Source organism: Coffea arabica, chromosome 2e, assembly GCF_036785885.1.
Source record: "Coffea arabica cultivar ET-39 chromosome 2e, Coffea Arabica ET-39 HiFi, whole genome shotgun sequence".
In the NCBI taxonomy this organism is placed as follows: domain Eukaryota; kingdom Viridiplantae; phylum Streptophyta; class Magnoliopsida; order Gentianales; family Rubiaceae; genus Coffea; species Coffea arabica.
This window is the reverse complement of record NC_092313.1, coordinates 10,572,160-10,591,152: the sequence shown is the minus strand read 5'-3', so window position 1 is coordinate 10,591,152 and position 18,993 is coordinate 10,572,160. Positions and strand designations below refer to the sequence as shown.

General features: G+C 37.7%; 2 protein-coding genes across 6 annotated transcripts; one reads left to right on the top strand and one right to left on the bottom strand.

Annotated features, from left to right (window-relative positions):
• The first annotated feature begins 3,888 nt into the window (after positions 1-3,888).
• On the top strand, positions 3,889-8,989 carry LOC113730886 (uncharacterized). Of its 3 annotated transcripts, none has more exons than XM_027255861.2 (5): positions 3,889-4,378; positions 4,879-6,217; positions 6,606-6,875; positions 7,012-7,042; positions 7,394-7,432. In XM_027255861.2, exons 1-5 carry the CDS (start codon positions 4,341-4,343, stop codon positions 7,411-7,413), a joined length of 1,698 nt encoding a protein of 565 aa, XP_027111662.2. In that variant the 5' UTR covers positions 3,889-4,340; the 3' UTR covers positions 7,414-7,432. The 3 variants fall into 3 exon arrangements, with proteins under 3 accessions (XP_027111662.2, XP_071934980.1, XP_027111661.1); XM_072078879.1 differs by lacking the exon at positions 7,012-7,042 and adding an exon at positions 8,350-8,542 and having other exon boundaries at positions 3,892-4,378; positions 7,394-7,549; XM_027255860.2 differs by lacking the exon at positions 7,012-7,042 and adding an exon at positions 8,562-8,989 and having other exon boundaries at positions 3,899-4,378; positions 7,394-7,549.
• Positions 8,990-9,233: 244 nt separating this feature from the next.
• On the bottom strand, positions 9,234-18,735 carry LOC113725900 (lysine-specific demethylase JMJ28-like). 3 transcript variants are annotated; one of them, XM_072078878.1, is made up of 14 exons: positions 17,745-18,735; positions 17,467-17,597; positions 16,471-16,573; positions 16,246-16,378; positions 16,106-16,169; positions 15,269-16,007; positions 14,228-14,392; positions 11,906-12,487; positions 11,751-11,823; positions 11,524-11,609; positions 10,981-11,100; positions 10,820-10,887; positions 9,830-10,047; positions 9,234-9,711 (listed from the first exon to the last, which is right to left on the bottom strand). In XM_072078878.1, exons 1-13 carry the CDS (start codon positions 18,387-18,389, stop codon positions 10,020-10,022), a joined length of 2,937 nt encoding a protein of 978 aa, XP_071934979.1. In that variant the 5' UTR covers positions 18,390-18,735; the 3' UTR covers positions 9,234-9,711; positions 9,830-10,019. The 3 variants fall into 3 exon arrangements, with proteins under 3 accessions (XP_071934979.1, XP_027105132.1, XP_027105133.1); XM_027249331.2 differs by having other exon boundaries at positions 14,228-14,557; positions 17,745-18,723; XM_027249332.2 differs by lacking the exon at positions 9,830-10,047 and having other exon boundaries at positions 14,228-14,557; positions 17,745-18,725.
• Positions 18,736-18,993: the final 258 nt, after the last annotated feature.

Genomic DNA, 18,993 nt, shown 5'->3' with positions numbered 1-18,993 from the left:
GAGGTCTTGAATTCAGAACCTTTTTTACATGTTTTGTTTTTAAGTGGATTGAGAGATCTTGAATTCAGAACCTTTTCTACATGTTTAGAAGATTCGCTCTAGGACACAAAACGTCTGTCCTCTCCAAACCAAAATACACTTTGCAATCCCAGATATGAACATGTATTGTAACATTGACGTGCTTATTTATATCACTTTCATAGTTTTACCTAGCTTAGTAGCTAGAAAAATAGCAGAATTAGCTCATCAAGCTGCACGTATGCCCTAGATGATAGTCTCAACTTGTCATTATGGTCCCTGAAATGTTAGAAAATTACACTGAAAATATGCATGCTCCGTTGACTCATTGCCTTAAGATAATCACAATTATAAGTTCGGGTACTGAAATTATCAAAGTATTTTTAGCTCCAAAATATCATCCTTGACGTTTTGACGGGTAGCTATCCCACAGTGCAGCTGGGATCTCACATGTTGATTTGAACACAAAGCATATCTGATCCTAATTCCTAAACCCCACCCCACCCGGGGCCCGGTGTTTTTTTCCTTGATGCTTAGCAAATCAAGGGATGCGAGTTTCGAGTCTTTTGACACATGATTAATGTTTTGAGAATTCTTGACTCATTTGCAGTCACAGTAGGTGAAAAACTCTCAATTCTTCGAGGAATAAGGCTTACTTGTCAGTGGAAGAGGATTGGGTTTGATTGTACGTTAGGAGGGATTATGAGTAAGAAATTCAAGAGGATTGAATTGGATAGTAAGATAGGAGGAATTAGTAGCAAGAAGTTCTGAGTTGAAAATCTTTTATTTATTAAAAACAAAAGGAAAAAAAGGAGATTTATTTGTCAGTGGCAATAGCTACTATTTCTTCATTAATTCATATTATTTCCTTTTTTTTCTTTAACCTATTGACAAGGTCATATTTTCAAACTAATATGGTTTAAAAACTTTTAGCATCTATAAGAAAAGTTCTAAGAATATAACTAGACCGTAGTCTTGTCAAAAGATTACAGGAAAAAGAAAAAGAGGAAGTGTTAAAAGATTTGCAGATACTAATCTTTAGTGGTTTAACTGTATTGGGAGTTTTAAAGTGCTTGATTTGACTTGAATTTCCGTTTTCTAGTCCAAAAACTTTTAATGTTACAGATAACGTTTCACTTTTCTATGATTCAACTCGAACAGTCCATAACTCCATATAATGTTAGGGGAAAAAAAACTCCAATATTGAACTATCAATTTACATTTTTTTTTTCAAGCCAGTTGAATGACTTTTGTTAATTTACAAACCTAAACCCCGAGAAACCACAAAAGCCGGCAACTCTTATGGTTTCTCAGGAGACTTATAACCTAACCCAAATCCCCCCCCCAAACTCGATGTGGGATAACTACCTAAGCAGAGTAGCTGCTACTAAAACCTAAAGAGACCTCACTAACCCCGGTACATGCAGTTGTCTTTTTTTCAAGCCAGTTGAATGACTTTTGTTAATTTACAAACCTAAACCACGAGAAAATCACAAAAGCCGGCAACTCTTATGATTCCTCAGGAGACTTATAACCTAACCCAAATCCCCCCCCCAAACTCGATGTGGGATAACTACCTAAGCAGAGCAGCTGCTACTAAGACCTAAAGAGACCTCACTAACCCCGGTACAGGCAATTGTCTTTTTTTCAAGCCAATTGAATGACTTTTGTTAATTTACAAACCTAAACCCCGAGAAAACCACAAAAGCCGGCAACTCTTATGGTTTCTCAGGAGACTTATAACCTAACCCAAATCCCCCCCCCCCCCCAAAATTCGATGTGGGATAACTACCTAAGCAGAGCAGCTGCTACTAAGACCTAAAGATACCTCACTAACCCCGGTACAGGCAGTTGTCTTTTTTTCAAGCCAGTTGAATGGTACTCCCACTTTTTGTAGTTTCCGAAATGGCCACATGACCGTAAATTTCTCTAACCAAAAGAAGGAAAAATAAAAATGGATTTCATAGTTTGGATTGTGATTTTTTTAAAAAAAAAATTATTTTTTACATTTTTCGTGAATACAATTTTCAATATCCATTTTACCTCATATGTATTAAATTGTTACAATACATTTTCCTACAAAAAGTTTTAAAAATAGTCATCTAAACAGGAAACATTTTTTCAAAAAATAAAAATATATTGCAACCGTAAAATATAATCAATGAAAAGCATAAATATATAGTGATATTAAACTCTAAAATTCAAGTTAACTCGGATACCACCAAGCACATCTTGAATATCAAAATGCTCTTCGAGATTAATTATACTTATATAAATAAATAAATAAATATAGTGCATAATTCATATCAACTCAAGTACGAATTCAAAAATTTGTTACAGCACTCATCTAGCCCAAAGAAGGACAAGTTACAATGGGAGCCAAGCCCAAATAATAAAGTGATTAATATAGTGATTGCACCCCTATTATGTAGACATCCTTTTCATTTTGTTTTATCGAGAGAAGTATTTGTTAGGATAGCTCATCATTTGACCAAAAAAAAAAAAATTATCACAATACATTTTTTATCATTTTTTTAAATTTTATATATATCACATCACGAAAATATTAAAATATTATTTAAAAATAATTTTCAAATAATCTCTTACCAAAGCACATACTTGGTCAACCGACCTAATCGATGTCCAAACTCCTGTCCCAGATCCAACCAACTGAAGTCCTAGCAAGGGATGCAACGCCCGACTCCAAAATTGCCCCGTTTTGGTGTTTTACAATACTCCTCTCCACCGCCCCGGCCCCCACTCTCGCTGTCCTGCACCGCCCTTACCGGGCTCCAATATTCTTGTGGGTGTACCTATCCCGCCTCACTATCATTATTATTATTTTTTACTTAATTTAATTTTTTCAATTTATATAGATCTATTAATAGTTTTATTAATCACTATTTTGAAATTTTAGCAAAAAAATTACATCATTTTATCATAATAACATAACATGTTATTTATTTCATACAATATATTTATATAATAATAATATTATAGCATTAAAATATAGGCAAGTGCGGGATGGGGGATAAGGTGGGGGGTATGCAGCCTTGCCTCCTACCCCATTTAATACATGGGGAGGAAAATCCCCCCGTCACTACCTTTGCCTCACTCTAACTCCTACCTCATTCCTAGGTCCCTGAGGGTAGGAGTGTATACGAGTCGAGTCGAGTTCGAATAATGCTATATTCAGGTTCGACTCGAACACTATTAGCATCTTATTTGACTCGAGCTCACTTTACTTGACTCGAGTTCGAGGTCGATCGAATTCAAAAATTGAAGATTGAACTCGACTCAATGAAATGATAAAAAAACCCGAACTCAACTCAATATGACTCGAGTAAAAAACGAGTCATATCGAGCTCGAGTACTTGATGCTGCTTTTAAGTATAGAAGTTCGATTAGATCCCATTTTTGAGCATTTAAGCTCAAGACATGGAAAATGGAATTAGATTATATTTATTTCAAATTCTATGACCTTTTTGCCATCAAAAAATTTTATTAAGTATACAAATCATCTTGTAAATTATTTGCAAGCATAAATCTTTAGTGGTAATTTCATATTTAAAAAGATATATATTATTTAAATTAAAAAATACACCACTTACATCCCCGCTCAAGCTATTCAAGCTGGGGCTCGAAAATCGAGTTTGAACCTCGGTTGACCAAGCTGTCCGCTCGCAATCAGCCCTACCTAAGGATACTTGTCCTTGTTGCCATCCCCAATTCTAGCTCTAACTGAGCCGCGTCGGCCTACATAGGAAGTCAATTTTAGAGCGTTAATTACAAATTGACCGTCAATTAAACCAGCACCGACCATGGGCTCGAATTTGGTCCAACCCTGACCCAACTAATATTTCATTTTTTATTTTTTATTTCACAAAAAAAAATCGATTCTGTTCCTAGATTTGCATTTACATTTTCTTTTGGGTTTCTTTCCTTCTAATTTCCAATGGCGTTGTTTCGCCGCCGCCCAGCTTGAATACTATTCTCGGCCTAGGTCTTACACCCAAAAAGAAGAAAGAACCATAGCTGAGTTGTCCGAGTCAAAAAGAAACTTTCTTTCAAGTATCAACGTAGACAAGAAGATATAGAAACTAAATAAATAAATAAATCCAGAGACCTAATAATAGAAGTAATACAGAAGTGGAATATTATTGGGCAGAAAATCCATATGTTTTTCCTTAATTCTGGGAGGGTTTAGTTTTTGTTTATGGTTCAAATATATCGTCCGCCGCCGATAATCCTCCGTAGAAAATGCTCGTCGCCGATCTTAGCCTCCTCTGCCGCCGCAGCTGTAGCCGCTCCTTAGACCTCTCATGTCTTCATTCGTTTACCGTCTCTTCGCCATGTCAAGGTTCGCCCCTCCTCTTTCGCCTCCGCCTTCCAATTGTCTTCCTTTTCCCCCACTTTCTGGTTTCGTATTTGATTATTCGTTGATTATAACTAATCGGATGTGATGGGCAAAATCATTAGTTTCTATTATTTCTGAATTTTGTTGTGGATATTGCTATTGGGCCCCCAAATTACTTCAAATTTATGCTTTGCTCATGTGGAAAGTAAGAGGGGTTCTAGCATTGTATGGTGAGGTGCTCTGGTTGGTTTCTGGCCATTAGAATATGGACCTTCTGATGAGATAGGCCTTCAGGGTTTAAATTAGTGTTTGTAGTTCTCTAGCTTAGAATATGGATTTGATTCACTACGTATTATTCTTTTTTTGTTCCTACTCTTTGGGACAAGGTTAGCAAACCATTCAACCCAGTAATTGTTTCTCATGCTTTTTATTATGTTATAGAGCAAAATGAGAGGAATCTGGATATATTACCGCCTTTTTAAACTCTGTTTGTGGGAATGCAGATTCTTGACGGTTAGAAGTGTTAAGAGAGTTGTGCAATCTGTACGTCAGAATCAGTCGACCATTATATACTCTGATGGGTTGCAATATGGACCACTTTTTAGACCAGGATTATATTCACATAATTATAGACTATATTCACAGTACGGGCTTCCTGCTAGGAGACCAGTTTCATCTTCATTGTGGGGAGCTAGAAATCAGACCCATAGCGGGTTTGTCAAGAAGTTTTCAGCAGTGTCACCTGGTAGGACACTAGCACAGCGTGCCCAACTTGCTTGGAAAAGTTTTGTCCGGAGACCTTCCTGCAATACAGGAACTCCACAGCCAATCAGTCGGATTGCTCAGGCAGTTAGCTTAGCATTGAGCCGCTCTTATGTGGTTATGCCTGGAATGTTCGCCTTGGCTTTTGGAAGAAATTTAGCATGGGCACAAGCCCCTGTAGACGTGGATTTCTTTCAGCCAAGGAATACAATATACATGCGGGCTCAGGATGGGCATATTTTTGTTGTCAAAGTGGTCCTTGCTGTATTACAAGGGATTGTTTTGTTGCTTCGCGCCCTGTATCTGGCGATTTTGTTTTCACCAAGCATTTCCATGGCTCCGTTTGTGGATTATTTTGGGCCTCGGTACAGGAAAGTGTGGCTTCAGCTTGTCCATCAAACGCTGGAAAGGGCAGGTCCTGCTTTCATAAAATGGGGTCAGTGGGCTGCTTCACGGCCAGATCTTTTTCCCAGAGATTTATGTGCTGAGCTTTCCAAGCTTCACACCAAAGCACCCGAACATAGCTTTGCATACACTAAAAAGACTATTGAAAGGGCTTTTGGCCGAAAGCTAACTGAAATCTTTGATGACTTTGAGGAAGTACCTGTAGCATCTGGAAGTATTGCTCAGGTGCACCGAGCTTCTTTGAAGTATCGGTATCGTGGTCGTCACAACAAGCCTATGATGGTAGCTGTGAAGGTGAGACATCCTGGAGTTGGTGAATCAATTAAAAGAGATTTTGAGATAATCAACAAAGTGGCAAAATTATCAAAATTCATTCCGGCACTAAATTGGTTGAGATTGGATGAGAGTGTTCAGCAATTTGCAGTTTTTATGATGTCTCAAGTTGATCTTGCAAGAGAAGCTGCCCATCTCAGCCGCTTCATTTATAATTTTCGCAGATGGAAGGATGTCTCTTTCCCAAAGCCTGTGTATCCACTGGTGCATCCTGCTGTGTTGGTGGAAACCTTTGAGCAAGGGGAATGTGTTTCACACTATGTTGACGAGATTGTGGGGCATGAACGACTTAAAAGTTCACTTGCTCACATCGGAACTCATGCACTACTGAAAATGCTTCTGGTAATTTTTTTTTTAATATTGTCCAATCCATGTATGTTGTCACTTTTTTCTTTGGGTTCCTGTGCCCCCCTTTTGGGGGGAGGGGGGGAAGGGAAGCAAAGCGGGCTTCAATATTTTGTTGACTTTGTTGCAAGTAAAGTTTAACCATGTTGATATAGTGGGCAACGTGGTATTTGATCTATTGTTTGAATTTGTTACAAATTTTGAATCCTATGTCACTTCCAAAAACACCCTCTTAAGTTGAATTTTAGTAAATAACACCAACCTTCCTAAAACAATGCTGAGATTGTCTGGTCACACATTTGGGGGAAGATACGAACATTTACTTAGTCTTTAACATTAAGTGTTAGTTCTCATGGCTGAGAATTTTTTCCCTTGTATTTAACAGGTAGACAACTTCATTCATGCTGACATGCATCCTGGAAACATCCTTGTTAGGGAGGCTCAGACCAAGCCTTCTCGGAAGCGCCTTTTCAAGTCAAAGCCTCATGTTATTTTCCTTGATGTAGGAATGACTGCTGAGCTTTCTAAAAGTGATCGAAGTAATCTATTAGAGTTTTTCAAGGCTGTTGCTCGTCGGGATGGTCAAACAGCAGCAGAGTGCACACTAAGATTATCAAAAAAACAGAATTGTCCCAGCCCACAGGACTTTATCCAGGTAATTCTCTTATTATATGCCATAGGAAGTAGTAGGCTGACCTGGCACGTCAATCATCACACTCAACACTGCTATATTATTTCTTTTAGTGTTTTCTACTATATATAGCTTTTGATACCGTTTAAAATTGTGCCAGCATCTACACTATTATGGAGAACCAAGGAGGGGTATGGACTAAAGGACCCTTCCACATTTTTCCGTCAGCATCTTACATATGATGTTTGATATTAGTGAACCTCCTTAAAGGATAGTTCCTAGTCCTGCTTTTGTGTTTCCATTTGCATTGGAAACAGACATAATCTTGGGGTTCTGGAATTCTTATCCTTTACACCTTTATCTGGTTTGTGTAGGATTATCTTCTGTAACTTTCAATTTCCTACTGGTTCATCAAATAGAAAATCAAGGAAAAGATTCTGTATTTTTGGGTCAAAGAATTGACTTTTATTGTGTAAAGCTTGTGATTAGTGATCCTCCTAATTTTAGCATAGTTATCATTCTAATCATCTGCTTTTTATTAGGAAGTGAAAGAGTCGTTTGATTTTTGGGGTACTCCAGAAGGTGATTTGGTTCATCCGGCTGATTGCATGCAGCATTTACTTGAGCAAGTTCGGCGTCATAGAGTAAACATCGATGGCAATGTGTGCACAGTCATGGTTACAACTTTGGTTCTTGAGGTATAGATTCCCTTCATGTTGGTGTGATTTATGACACATTTTGTGAAAAGATGCTTGATGGAGTGCATGCTCGTTCTTTGCTGATTGGTGTCTGACAGTTGTATGCATGTCATGCCCATGCCCTCAGGTGTTGGAAGTACTTATGCTGCTTTTTTACTGAAATGTGACTAGTTGCTTGAGCAAATTTGCTGTCCTTTCCTCCACTCCAAAAACACCATCTGCCCGAAAAGAAAATGAAAATAAATTAATAAATGCTTAGAGACTTTAAAGTTTAAGGTCTTAGAGAATAATTGTTTTCAATAAGACCACTAATGCTCCTATGCTCTTAAGCGTTTGAAATCCCCTTGTAAAGATATATTATTTCTGGAAGAATTATTTCATCAATTTGTACTTTCATGTTTTGAGGCTTCGAAGAAGTTCTGCTGCTCGTTAAACTAAGAGTTAGAATGGATAACTAGAACCGCCCTGGGTATTGGGGAAAAGGATAATGTGCTTTAGGCCTAACCATTTATCCCATACTCATTGTTGCAAGCACTGTAGTGGGCATTTTGATGATCCAGTTTGGGGCAATAAAAAAATTATATTATGGTAAAGTTGACTTTCAATAACCCTAGTAACCTGTGAGAGCTTGTATTTTAGTTTTAAACTTTCACCACGACCCCATAACTAGTCCATTCATATGATTATGGGCTTTTGATGTAATATCGGGTGCTGACAATGGTGTTCAGCATTCAGACAACACATTTTAAAAATGTTAGCATTAAATTTGTCTCTCTTTTGAAGCTTTTGTCATATTGCAGCATTCAAATGATAATGCAGAACTTCCCAATAATTATTCACTGGCTGATATTGGTTCTGGTTTTTCTTATGTCCCTTTTTCATTCGTTTGTCATTTTTATTATTGTTAAGGTTATTCTTGTGGTATGTTTCTTGCCACTGTTTTGGTGTTAGTATGAGCCTTGTAGTTTTGACCTTTTATTTTTCTTTTATGCCTTTGATTTTCTGTTTATAGGGTTGGCAGCGAAAGCTAGATCCTGATTATGATGTAATGCATACACTTCAGACGCTACTACTCAAAGCGGACTGGGCAAAGTCACTCTCTTACACGATTGAAGGACTCATGGCTCCTTAAGGAAATCTCTAACCGCTGCTATGGTTACATAGCAATTCTTTTGATCGCATAGAACTTCAGTAATGTATACCATCTCACAGCGTACTAGTATTCTTCTTGCGTGTATCTACTTAGACCTGTTCCAACTAGACTCCCCTTGCGCTGCGTCACAAATTTTGCAATTGGAAATTTTGTCTTTGTATTCATAAATTTTTGTTTTCAAAGATACTACCTCGAGAGGCAAAGCTTCAAGATTCCCTGCTCACGAGACGAGAGACGAGACACAAGATGTGAAGAAATAAATTGAATTCCTTTATTTTTTTAGCTTATCTCTTCATCTTTTTACATTCGGCAAAGATGATCATGAACTTACTTGTGTTCTTATAATTTCCATGCTCTTTTTTTTTTTTCTGTTCTCTAGTTTTTACGCAAGGATTTGCTCTTGAGTACACGTCTTCTCATTTTTCTTGGAATTATCCAGAATGGCCTGAAAGTTGAAACTACCTGCTGTACCTCAAAAAAACGATTTACAAGCTACGATTTACAAGCTTTATTTGGTTGCAGCCAATAAAATTGCGTAGGAAAATAAGCTAAATTTCATTTTGACTGAGTTTTCATTTATACTTCCAAAATTACATATTTTGAAAAAATAAAGGAAATAATCGTGGATTATGTACAATTCAATATCGGGTATTCCATGCGGTATATTAATTGAAGATGCGGATCATTTATCTCACTCAAAAGGAGATTTTGGGAAAGAGCGCAGAACAAATTAGTCTTCTCTCAATCAAAACCTCCTTTATCACCGATTAAGCTCTCTCTTGAGTTTTGCTTATCTGCACCCATATTAAGAACACAGGCACAATTATCCTGAACCATCAGGGAATCAAATCACAGCCTCCTTTAGAGAAACGGGGCAGCCAAATGTCAAACCAAGTCTCTGTGAAGCTCAAAGCTCTAGCTCTAATTGAATGTCAAATACCTCCCAGTTGATATGCAATCCACCTTTGCCTCATCAAGCTAGCGAAGCACCCCAAAAGGTTACACATAACTGCAAGTAATAAAGAAAAATTATCACGTATATACCAACTCAAAACAGATGAAAAGAAGTAAGAAATGTAAGGCAAAGACTCAGAGACGAAGTGTTTCGTTCAGCAAAGGACTACTACCACTTTACAATCTGAAAGTTTGGTGGCATAAGACCCTTGTTTAACTGTAGGCCATCAATTAACTGATGTGGTGACCTTCAGCGTTACAAGCTTTGTAGCAAGACAAGGCCATTAGTTATCAAAAAGAAAGCTCCTATCTCCGGACAAGAAGCTGCTTAAAGTATAGTTGCTAGTTGCTACCCTTTGTACATCATCTCTCAGCAAGCTTGCCACCAGTCCTGGACTCAATAGGGTCAGCAAACAACTGGAGAAGAAAAACTATTCTTATCTAACTCCATTAGCCGTTTACATGAATTAATGCCATATTGTCCATCTAACATCTAGTAACTACAACAATGAAGATATCTCATAATTATTCTCAGAGTTCTTGCTTTGGACCCAAAAGCCTTACTAGTCTAGAAGAATCACAGCCAGTAACCTCAATGAATGATACGTCACAGTAAAGGATGAGAGATATTGACTAAATACTAGACTTCGACAAATTTGGTCAGAGAAGATGCACTTGTAATCCACTACATTGAACTACTTTAAGAGGACCATAATCTTCAATTAAACCATAATGTAGATCAATCTACTACTAAAGGAAGTAAATTAATAATTTTTCTCTTTGTCCAAATACTAATTACATAAATTCAGATAAGAATTTTCCAGTGAACAAGAAGCTAATATTTCCTTTCACACCTCATAACCACAGCCACCAGCCCTTTACATTCAATTCTTTTCTCTTTTTTTATATTTTATTTTTTGGGGGGTGGGGGGGTTGGGAGGAAGAGAAGGGTGAAGAATGTGTATTCACCACTCACCCAACTGAATTTAAGAACTTGAGATGGACCCCCACAATTGTCTTAATCGGACACTGAGTTGCTATCCAGTTGTTTTTTTTTTTTTTTTTGCATGTCAAATGAATGCTCAATAGCTAAGAGATAGAGGTAAAAACATAAAAGCATGACAAACTACTTGTCACGTTTTGATATTTCCAAGAAAACTTACTCTCTGCACATTAGCTTTTGGATTTCTTCAATTGCACTGCTGATTCCATATGCTGTCATCTTCCTAACCTGTAGATGTGATTCCACATTATTTTCTTTTTCTGTTAAATGCAGCTCAAATTCCGCAGAAGTAAATTAGTAGTGAGTTTGATCCAAAGTCACCTCCAACACTTTTCCTCTGGCTCTATGGCGCAGTGGGAGAAGACGGATTTCGTCAGTTAAGCGAATGCATTCAGTTGTATTTTCCGGTGAGATGAAGTCTAGGACTACATTGACACATGGCTGCAGTTTAGAGGATATAGAAAACCATTCAGTTAGCAACTATGATAGCGAACCCTTAAACATCCAGGTCCAAAAACTATTACTCGAGAAGTACAATGCTTAAATACAAATTTCAAGAAGCAAAACTCTCAGTAATAATGCAATTTGGTAGAAGATTTCACAATGGAGTAACAGAGACTGTCCTTCAATGAAGTCAAGCAAACATTTTTATAACAAAGGACAACCCTAAATGTAGAATATAGAAGTTTTGTGACAGTTTTGAGCTTAATACTGATATTCAATTTTTGCTACTTTTAGAGAATGTTCTACAGTAGACAACCTTCCATGCTGGTAAAAGCAATTAAATCACAAAGGAATTATGAGCAACCATAAAGTTTCACACTCAATCATATCTGCAACACTAGACTGAATGGTTTACGTCACCTTTAGTTTTCTAATTTGATATGGACATCCTGCTGGAATCATGATAGCTTCTCCTAGGTGTTGCTCAAAGGTCCATGGCTGAACACCTGGCAACAGTGAAAAGCAGCTCCATGATAAGGAATGTTCCATGTTTGAAGTACCATTAGTACGACTAAGAACTGCCTCGGTTACAATATTTCTTCTTCGTATGGATAGAGAGTAGCTAACAGAGAAGAAACTATGCTTACCAAATTCCTCCTTAAGCTTCATCTTGTGATATGCATCGAGGAAGAAACTTTGATCCAGAATTGGATGAACCACCTGCAATAGACACAAACAACTTAATCAAGATGCTCTTACATCCTCATCTTATTTGAGAAGCTTGAGTCTCAGAATATATTACGTGTCCGCCATAGCAGTATGCAGAACTTAATTCATCAGAATGCCGTCTGAGGTATTCTAGAAGTTTTGGGACGTCTTGTCTACGGAAAATGTCCCATTGAGCACCAGATGGATTGGCTGTTTGTTTCTCGCAGGAAGAACTAGAGCTCTCGATATCCCTAAAGAAAGTCTCATCATCTGAATCTTCCAATCCTTGAATGTTTCCAGAACAAAGCATTGAGGACTCAGAATCAAATTCAGACTCATTTTCAGAATCAAAGGGTATATTCCCATTTTCAAAGCATGATATTTGTCCTTTAATTGAATTGCCAGTGAAAAGAGGCACTTTCGCAATTCCATTAGGTAAGCTTAACCTTTCTTCCATCATATCTTGCAAGCCTGATTCTTGACTTTCTTCACTGTGTAAAGATGATTTTCCTTTTACTTCAGTAGAATTACTGCTGGAAAGCAAATGACCTCGATTATTGTTCTTTCTGCTTGATTGCAAATGGTCTTGACCCTTGTACTTCTTCATCAATGTTTGAATATTTTTGAACTGTTCTCTGGTGATTGGAACATCCGTAACACATGCAAGAACATTAACCTGAAATGCAGATAGAGTTAGTTGCAAATAATTTTACAACTTCAGAAGAATCCTAACTTTATGTGCAAGCTAGACTGAAAGTTGATGAGTCAAGGAGCAATTATAAGTCATATCTTGATTAGTTTCACATCCTCCTGCCAATTTATTGTGGACTGACCTAGAATTTGTTCTGACAATACCAGTACACAGCTGCAAAATTGAGGGGCACAATCTCATACATCATTTATTTGTTCCCCCCCCCCCTCTCTCTCTCTCTCAAAAGATTAGATGAGAAAATTAAATACAAGCACCTCCATATATCAGTAGATGTGTCGCTTTAAATCTTCTATTAACGAAAAGCCTACTGAAACAGGATCTTTTCCTATGGCTATCCACACCAGATATCACATGCAAGTACATGAAGACCACCTTTTATCCAAAACAGTGTATGGTTCCTGGTGACTGTAAACTAAAAGTGACCGTAGAATGTTCAGTCTACTCATTTTACTGCTTAATAAAATAAGAAAACTGAAATTAAGTCTCAAGAGGTCAAACACAAATAGTCAATAGTAACAGAAAAATCAACAAAAAATTGCAGTGATAGCCAAAACATAGACATCAATCAAGGAAGTAACCAATATTCTGGATTTGAAAGTAATGATGATGCACAAAAGAAGTGCAGGATAACAGAAAAAAATCATGTATCCACGATTTAGCAACAAGTAAAGCTGCTATAGCCAAGATATTATTGCAAAAGGTGGGTCAATGTATATGCTTTCGTCTATGTGCACATGCAACAGATGGAGCAATGATGATCTCTTTATTGCAGTTGCAGGACAGCCCTCCTTTAATCCTTTATATGGTCAGACAGAGAGCTAGTAAGGCAGCAAAGCATAAAAAGACATTGGACACATTTCCTTTATTCAAGTGAAATGAACTCTTCCAATAATGAAGTTCAAAGAAGCCCAGATCCTCCTAGTAGAATATTTTCTCAACATATCCACCATAAGAACAATGTTAATCACACATTGTTTCTTAAACACTATAACAAAGCAATGAAATTTGAGATGGGAAGAATCATATTAGACAAGGCATGCACGAGTATTTCCGCATGTTATGCAACTACATAACACGGTCGAAATCCAGTTTAACATGCACAGCACACTATCAATTGCAATTTATTTTGAACCCCAAGTATTCAGCACCAGGGAATGTTCTGCTTCCAGCAACGACTGCCTTCCGCTGTATCAGCCTATAAGTGCGTGCACTCAAGTATGCTCAGTCACCGAGAGCATATAGAATGAAAGAGAGAAGCAGATGCAAAGGTCATTTCAACTGAAAGAAATTCTATTCATGGGTATTCTAGTGTTCGCAATAATGGTTATTGTTACTTAATATGCGAATATGGAAGGTCAGTCTGATTTCACAATTAGATAATAAAATGCTTGTAACTGAAGAAAACATGAACATGTAATAAACCAATAAATATTAGGTCACCTTATTGCAACATATAAAAAAGTGACAGAACTGCCATGACAAGTTTTCTTGAGCAGAAAATTATGACATGCACCTGGTCACAACTTTAAACGACCTGTCAAGCTGTAAGCTCAATTAAAATGCTCCACAAAAGAAAAGAGGTTCCCACAATGAAACCTAATTGCAGCAAGTTAAATTGCATACTCACAAGAATTGTACTGACCGTGAAGGCAAATAAATTCAAATGTAAAAGAACTTTGAACGTGCACAGAAATATTAATTTACCACATCATTTGAGTCAAAGCAGAGTTTTGTCAAAAAATCAGCATTCATGAAGTCCTCCAGACCACCACATGAAATATGAATACAAGGACCAATTTCAGGTTTCGCCGCTTCTTCTGGCAACTTGAGTGCTATATTCAGATGGCCAGAAATTGGATTTAGATACTCCTGAAGCGGTAAAACATGCAAGATCTCAGCATAATGAGAAGGGAATTGCTCTTGAAATACGCTAGAAGAAAGCCAGGCTTTAATTTTCAGGGTCTGATGCTGCACATTTAAATGTGTGCCATCCACCATTGACCCCATGAATATCTGTTTGGCAGAAGTTTCTACCTGGAAAAGAAAATATGACTGAGACAGAGATAGAAGAAGATTCAACTACAAAGATACAGTAACAGAAGAGATTCAACTAGCACCAGAAGAAAGTGGGATGCATGAGACAGACATAAGAAGATCCAAATGCATGCAATAGGTCTTTCTCCTACATAGTTTGACAGAATACTTTGGCAACAAACTTGAACATTTCTCATTTCTACTTGTCCAGCAGCTTGCTTTACAAACATCAAAGCAGCATAAGAAAACCTACCCTTGCAAGCCCAATTTTGCACAGAAACCAGAAGTGGAAAAGACAACGAAAAGAAAAAACAAAGAAATTAGAAGAAAGAACAACAGCAGTCCTCACCTAATAACATAGACAAATGTGATTGTGACATATGCAGTAATTTATGATATGAGCATTGTTTATCCTATGTGAAATGCCTCACTAGATCTAAGGACAATGGCAAATTGTCTAACATACAAAATTGACATGCTGGTAATCAGATCTTATATCTTTTCAAAATCATGCAGCCACAATTTATTTATAATTTATTTGGGCGTCACATAACTAGTTGTTCCACCTGCTGACAATCAATAACATCTTCACAGCATACTTAACTTTCAATGGTAAAACCGAAATGTAAATTATTGTTAAGCTGCAACAACAGTTGTAATGAAGTTCACTAGATGTCTGTTATGTAAAGAGGGAGAAACTCAAACACTGACCTCACACCAGTCCAAGCAAGTAGCTCCATCAATCACTTCCTTCTTATTTTGAGACTTAGAAATTGTTCTTTCAAGGTAAGTGGAGAACATCACAACTGGATCCCAGTTCAGAACTGATGTTCTTCGAATAACATTTCGCACTATAACAGGATGACCTTTAGCCCAGTGCAGCTGGAAATGTCCAAGTTTCTCTTTGTTTAAATCACTTAAAGTGGGATAATAGATGAAATTATCATTGGATTCTACTCTCTTAGCCAACTTTTGCAGTGGCTGAATTTCAACTTTGTCCTCAGTTCCCTTGCACAATGAGTCACAAGAACACACAACTACAGTTTCTGGAAAGTCATGGCACTGAAGCACCTCTTCTGCTCCTGCTTCCAGCTCTTTCATCCACCTTAAGGGAAAAATGCATCTTAAATCAAGGTTTCTCTCACCACATCCACCAAAATCCACTGGAGGACAAAATACGCTTCCATCAGAACAAGCTTTCAAGCTCTTCAGTGACATCGGAGACAAATGGGGCGCCTTGCAAGAACTTATGCAAGAAGTGCTAATGTGATTTATCTTCAATTGCAGCTCACCAGCAGACCGATGAATTTCCCTACCATTGCAACCTTTGGAACAAAATTTCTCATATAAATTTCCTCGACAAAATTCCCAGCAACAACTTAAGCAGAGATTATACGAGCAGTTCGCACAGCTTCTATGGTAATCCACAATTGAAGTTTTGCAATTGTTGCTGATCCAGGATTGAAAACACCACATAAAAAACACGCAGCAGGACAGTTGTATACATTCTTCAACAGCATTAAAACATTTCAGCATTTCAGAACTCACCAGCAACATAACTTCTTGTTTCCCATCTCTGACTGCTGAATCTTGATATTGGATGGTACTTCACCTGTTACATGTGAAACTTGAAACAGGGTGCTCGATGCCTCAATTACAACTTGATTTCTACCAATTACTGTATGTACCTGTAATCATGGCCTGCATCTCAAGCTCCATGTTCTGTTCTTGGTTAATTTGTTTGAGCACAGGAAGAAGCAAGGAAATGAGATAATGAAGTAGTTGGATTTTCGCAATTTTCCTTTTATCCCTATAAAACTCCTGCAAATAGATTGCAGAAAGGTAGAAGCTTGAGTAGTCAAAGTACATATATGGATGTGCTAATTCATGCTTTAAAATCTCATATGCCAAACCTTATGACTCATTTCCTTCCATCGACGTTTTAGGCAGATCATACAGCTACAAGTTTCACGACAAACAGGGCACGCCACCTTAATCTCTTTCTTCTCCAAGTATCTGATCACAGTCAGATGCCATAGCTTTCAGTTTGGCTCCGGTTTTAATTAGAAACATGTAGACTAATTTAAGAATGGAAAATGTACACCATTTAATATGAGAAATAAAATCCAGACCAGCATTACCTGTCCGGTTCAAATGTGATTATTAAACAGCTGTTCAAATCTAGAATAATACACATTCTCATGTATGCTTCTGGAACAGAATATATTGCAACTCTAAAAGAATGACACAGTTTAACCATCAGCAAACTTCTCACTAGACCAGACATCAGTTACTCCTCTTTCTGTCAGAAACAGAAGTCCATTTCTAACCACACAGTTCCAATTTTGAAAACTAATACTATTAATTGCTCCATATTTCTTTTTCCTAAATGCTGTTTACAATTGAGATTGAGTTAACAATAAAAAATGTAGGGACCAAAGAGCCCCTCATCTTTATTGTGAATTTGTTAGTTTAGCGATCATCGCATACTTGGGAAAGAGAACCCAGACAGGTTTAGATTTAGGATAAACAAGGTTCTAATTCTTTTAATATACTGGTTCGGTAATATCTAAATCTGATCACCTTCTTACACTCTATCCAATTATTCGTCCATTTTAATCCTAGCAAATGTACCAATTAAACATTACTTGCATCCAAATAGACACTTTTTTTTTTATGAATGGGCTATAATTTTTGCATTTTCTAAAGTAGCTTAACCAGTTAAATAAGGTAATCCATTAATTACACATCCAACTCCAAGTCACTCTGACTTTTATCCATAGAACTTCGATTTCAAGAACATGCATGCTGATCAACAAAAATGCAAGAGAAAACAAAATAACAATTACGTAAATATATCAACATAAACAACTGCAGTATGCAAATAAGGCAAGAGAGAAAATAAGTACCTTTCTTTAACACAATCCCAACAAAAGAGTTGCTTCCTACATTTCAAACACTTGATCAAATTACAACCAATACTCCTCCTACACCAATGGCATTTCTTCACTCTCCTCAAATAATTCACAGATGGTACAACCTTTTTCCACGGAGCCAAAAAGTTCCACAAGAAAATCAATAGCCATAAAAGAAGAATAGAAGTACACCAATTCAACTGAAAATGAACCAAAAACAAATGACTAAACAAGATAAGCGATTTAAGATCCTGAACTTCAACTGCAACAACCTGCATTGTACTCAATGGTACGGGTTCAATATTCTTGGACCGAAAACCCCTCTGTGTGTTCCATCCCGAGCACGAATTTTCTCCAATTTTCACATCAACAGCATCATGGCCACCAGCATTGTCGGAATTCTTCTGCGAAATCGCCATTATGCCATTTGGCAACTCGCGAGTCAACTCAGTCTCCCCACTCCACTCATTCTCCCTCTCCTCCTCCTCCTCATTCTTCTTCTTCAACCTTTTCTTCTCTACTTGCCTCTTCAAGAACTCCCTGATCAACTCCAAATGCAAATCACCTCTCTTCAATTTCATCCTCCTCAACGCCTCATCCAAAACCTCAGAAACGCACCGTTTCTTCTGCTTCTTCTTCACAGCCGCCGCCAACGCCATTTTCACTATCCTCCTGGACGATGATCTTGACGAACAAGCCCTGATTTTCTCCCCATCTTTCTTACTAATTTTCTTGCTTTTCCTCTCCAATTTCAGCGACTCCGGAACTTTCTGCTTCAGCTGCCTTCTCCGGCCCTGGAGATAGTGAATATGACAGAGCTTTTTCCCTTCTACTACTTTCCGAGTACACCTCCATTGCCGACCGTCCGTTCTCCGGCACCGGACTTCGTCCGGCGGAATATCCTCCTTTTTAGCCATTCACAGATAAAAAAATCAGAGCTTTCACAGAATTAGGGTTTTAGGTGGATTCTGTGGCTATCAGTGCGTGAAGTGCGTGTGGCAGTGGTAATTAATAGCGGGGAGAAGTGACGATGAGAGAGTCCTGCGGTGGGTTGGAGACTGTTTGGGGAAAAAACTTTTTCAGAGGTGGGAATCTAAGGGGGACTCGGCTCTGGACTCTGCTGCCACCAATCAATTAATTGGACTGTCAATCTTTATTATTCTCATCATTTTATCCGTATTTTTCTACACCAGCTTTATACTCCTGTATCTTTAATCTGGTATACAAGCATGAGTGGGGGCCATTGTGGGAGTTTTTAATACGACATTTTCTTGGAAATGTCATGTGTCATTTTGTGTCTGTTGAATTTTGATCCTTATCAGACAATGAATGCAGTACAGTGATTGAGAGAGAGGATTCAAGATTGTGATTGACACTAATTTTTTTGGCTGACGATCAATTTGGGTTTTTGGAGTTGTTTTGATGATTGGTGGTGGAATTGTTGGATGATCAAAAGAGGGATGATGGCTGATGATATGTGAAGGGTGAGTCTGGCCAGTAGTTCAAGAATTGGAAACAGAC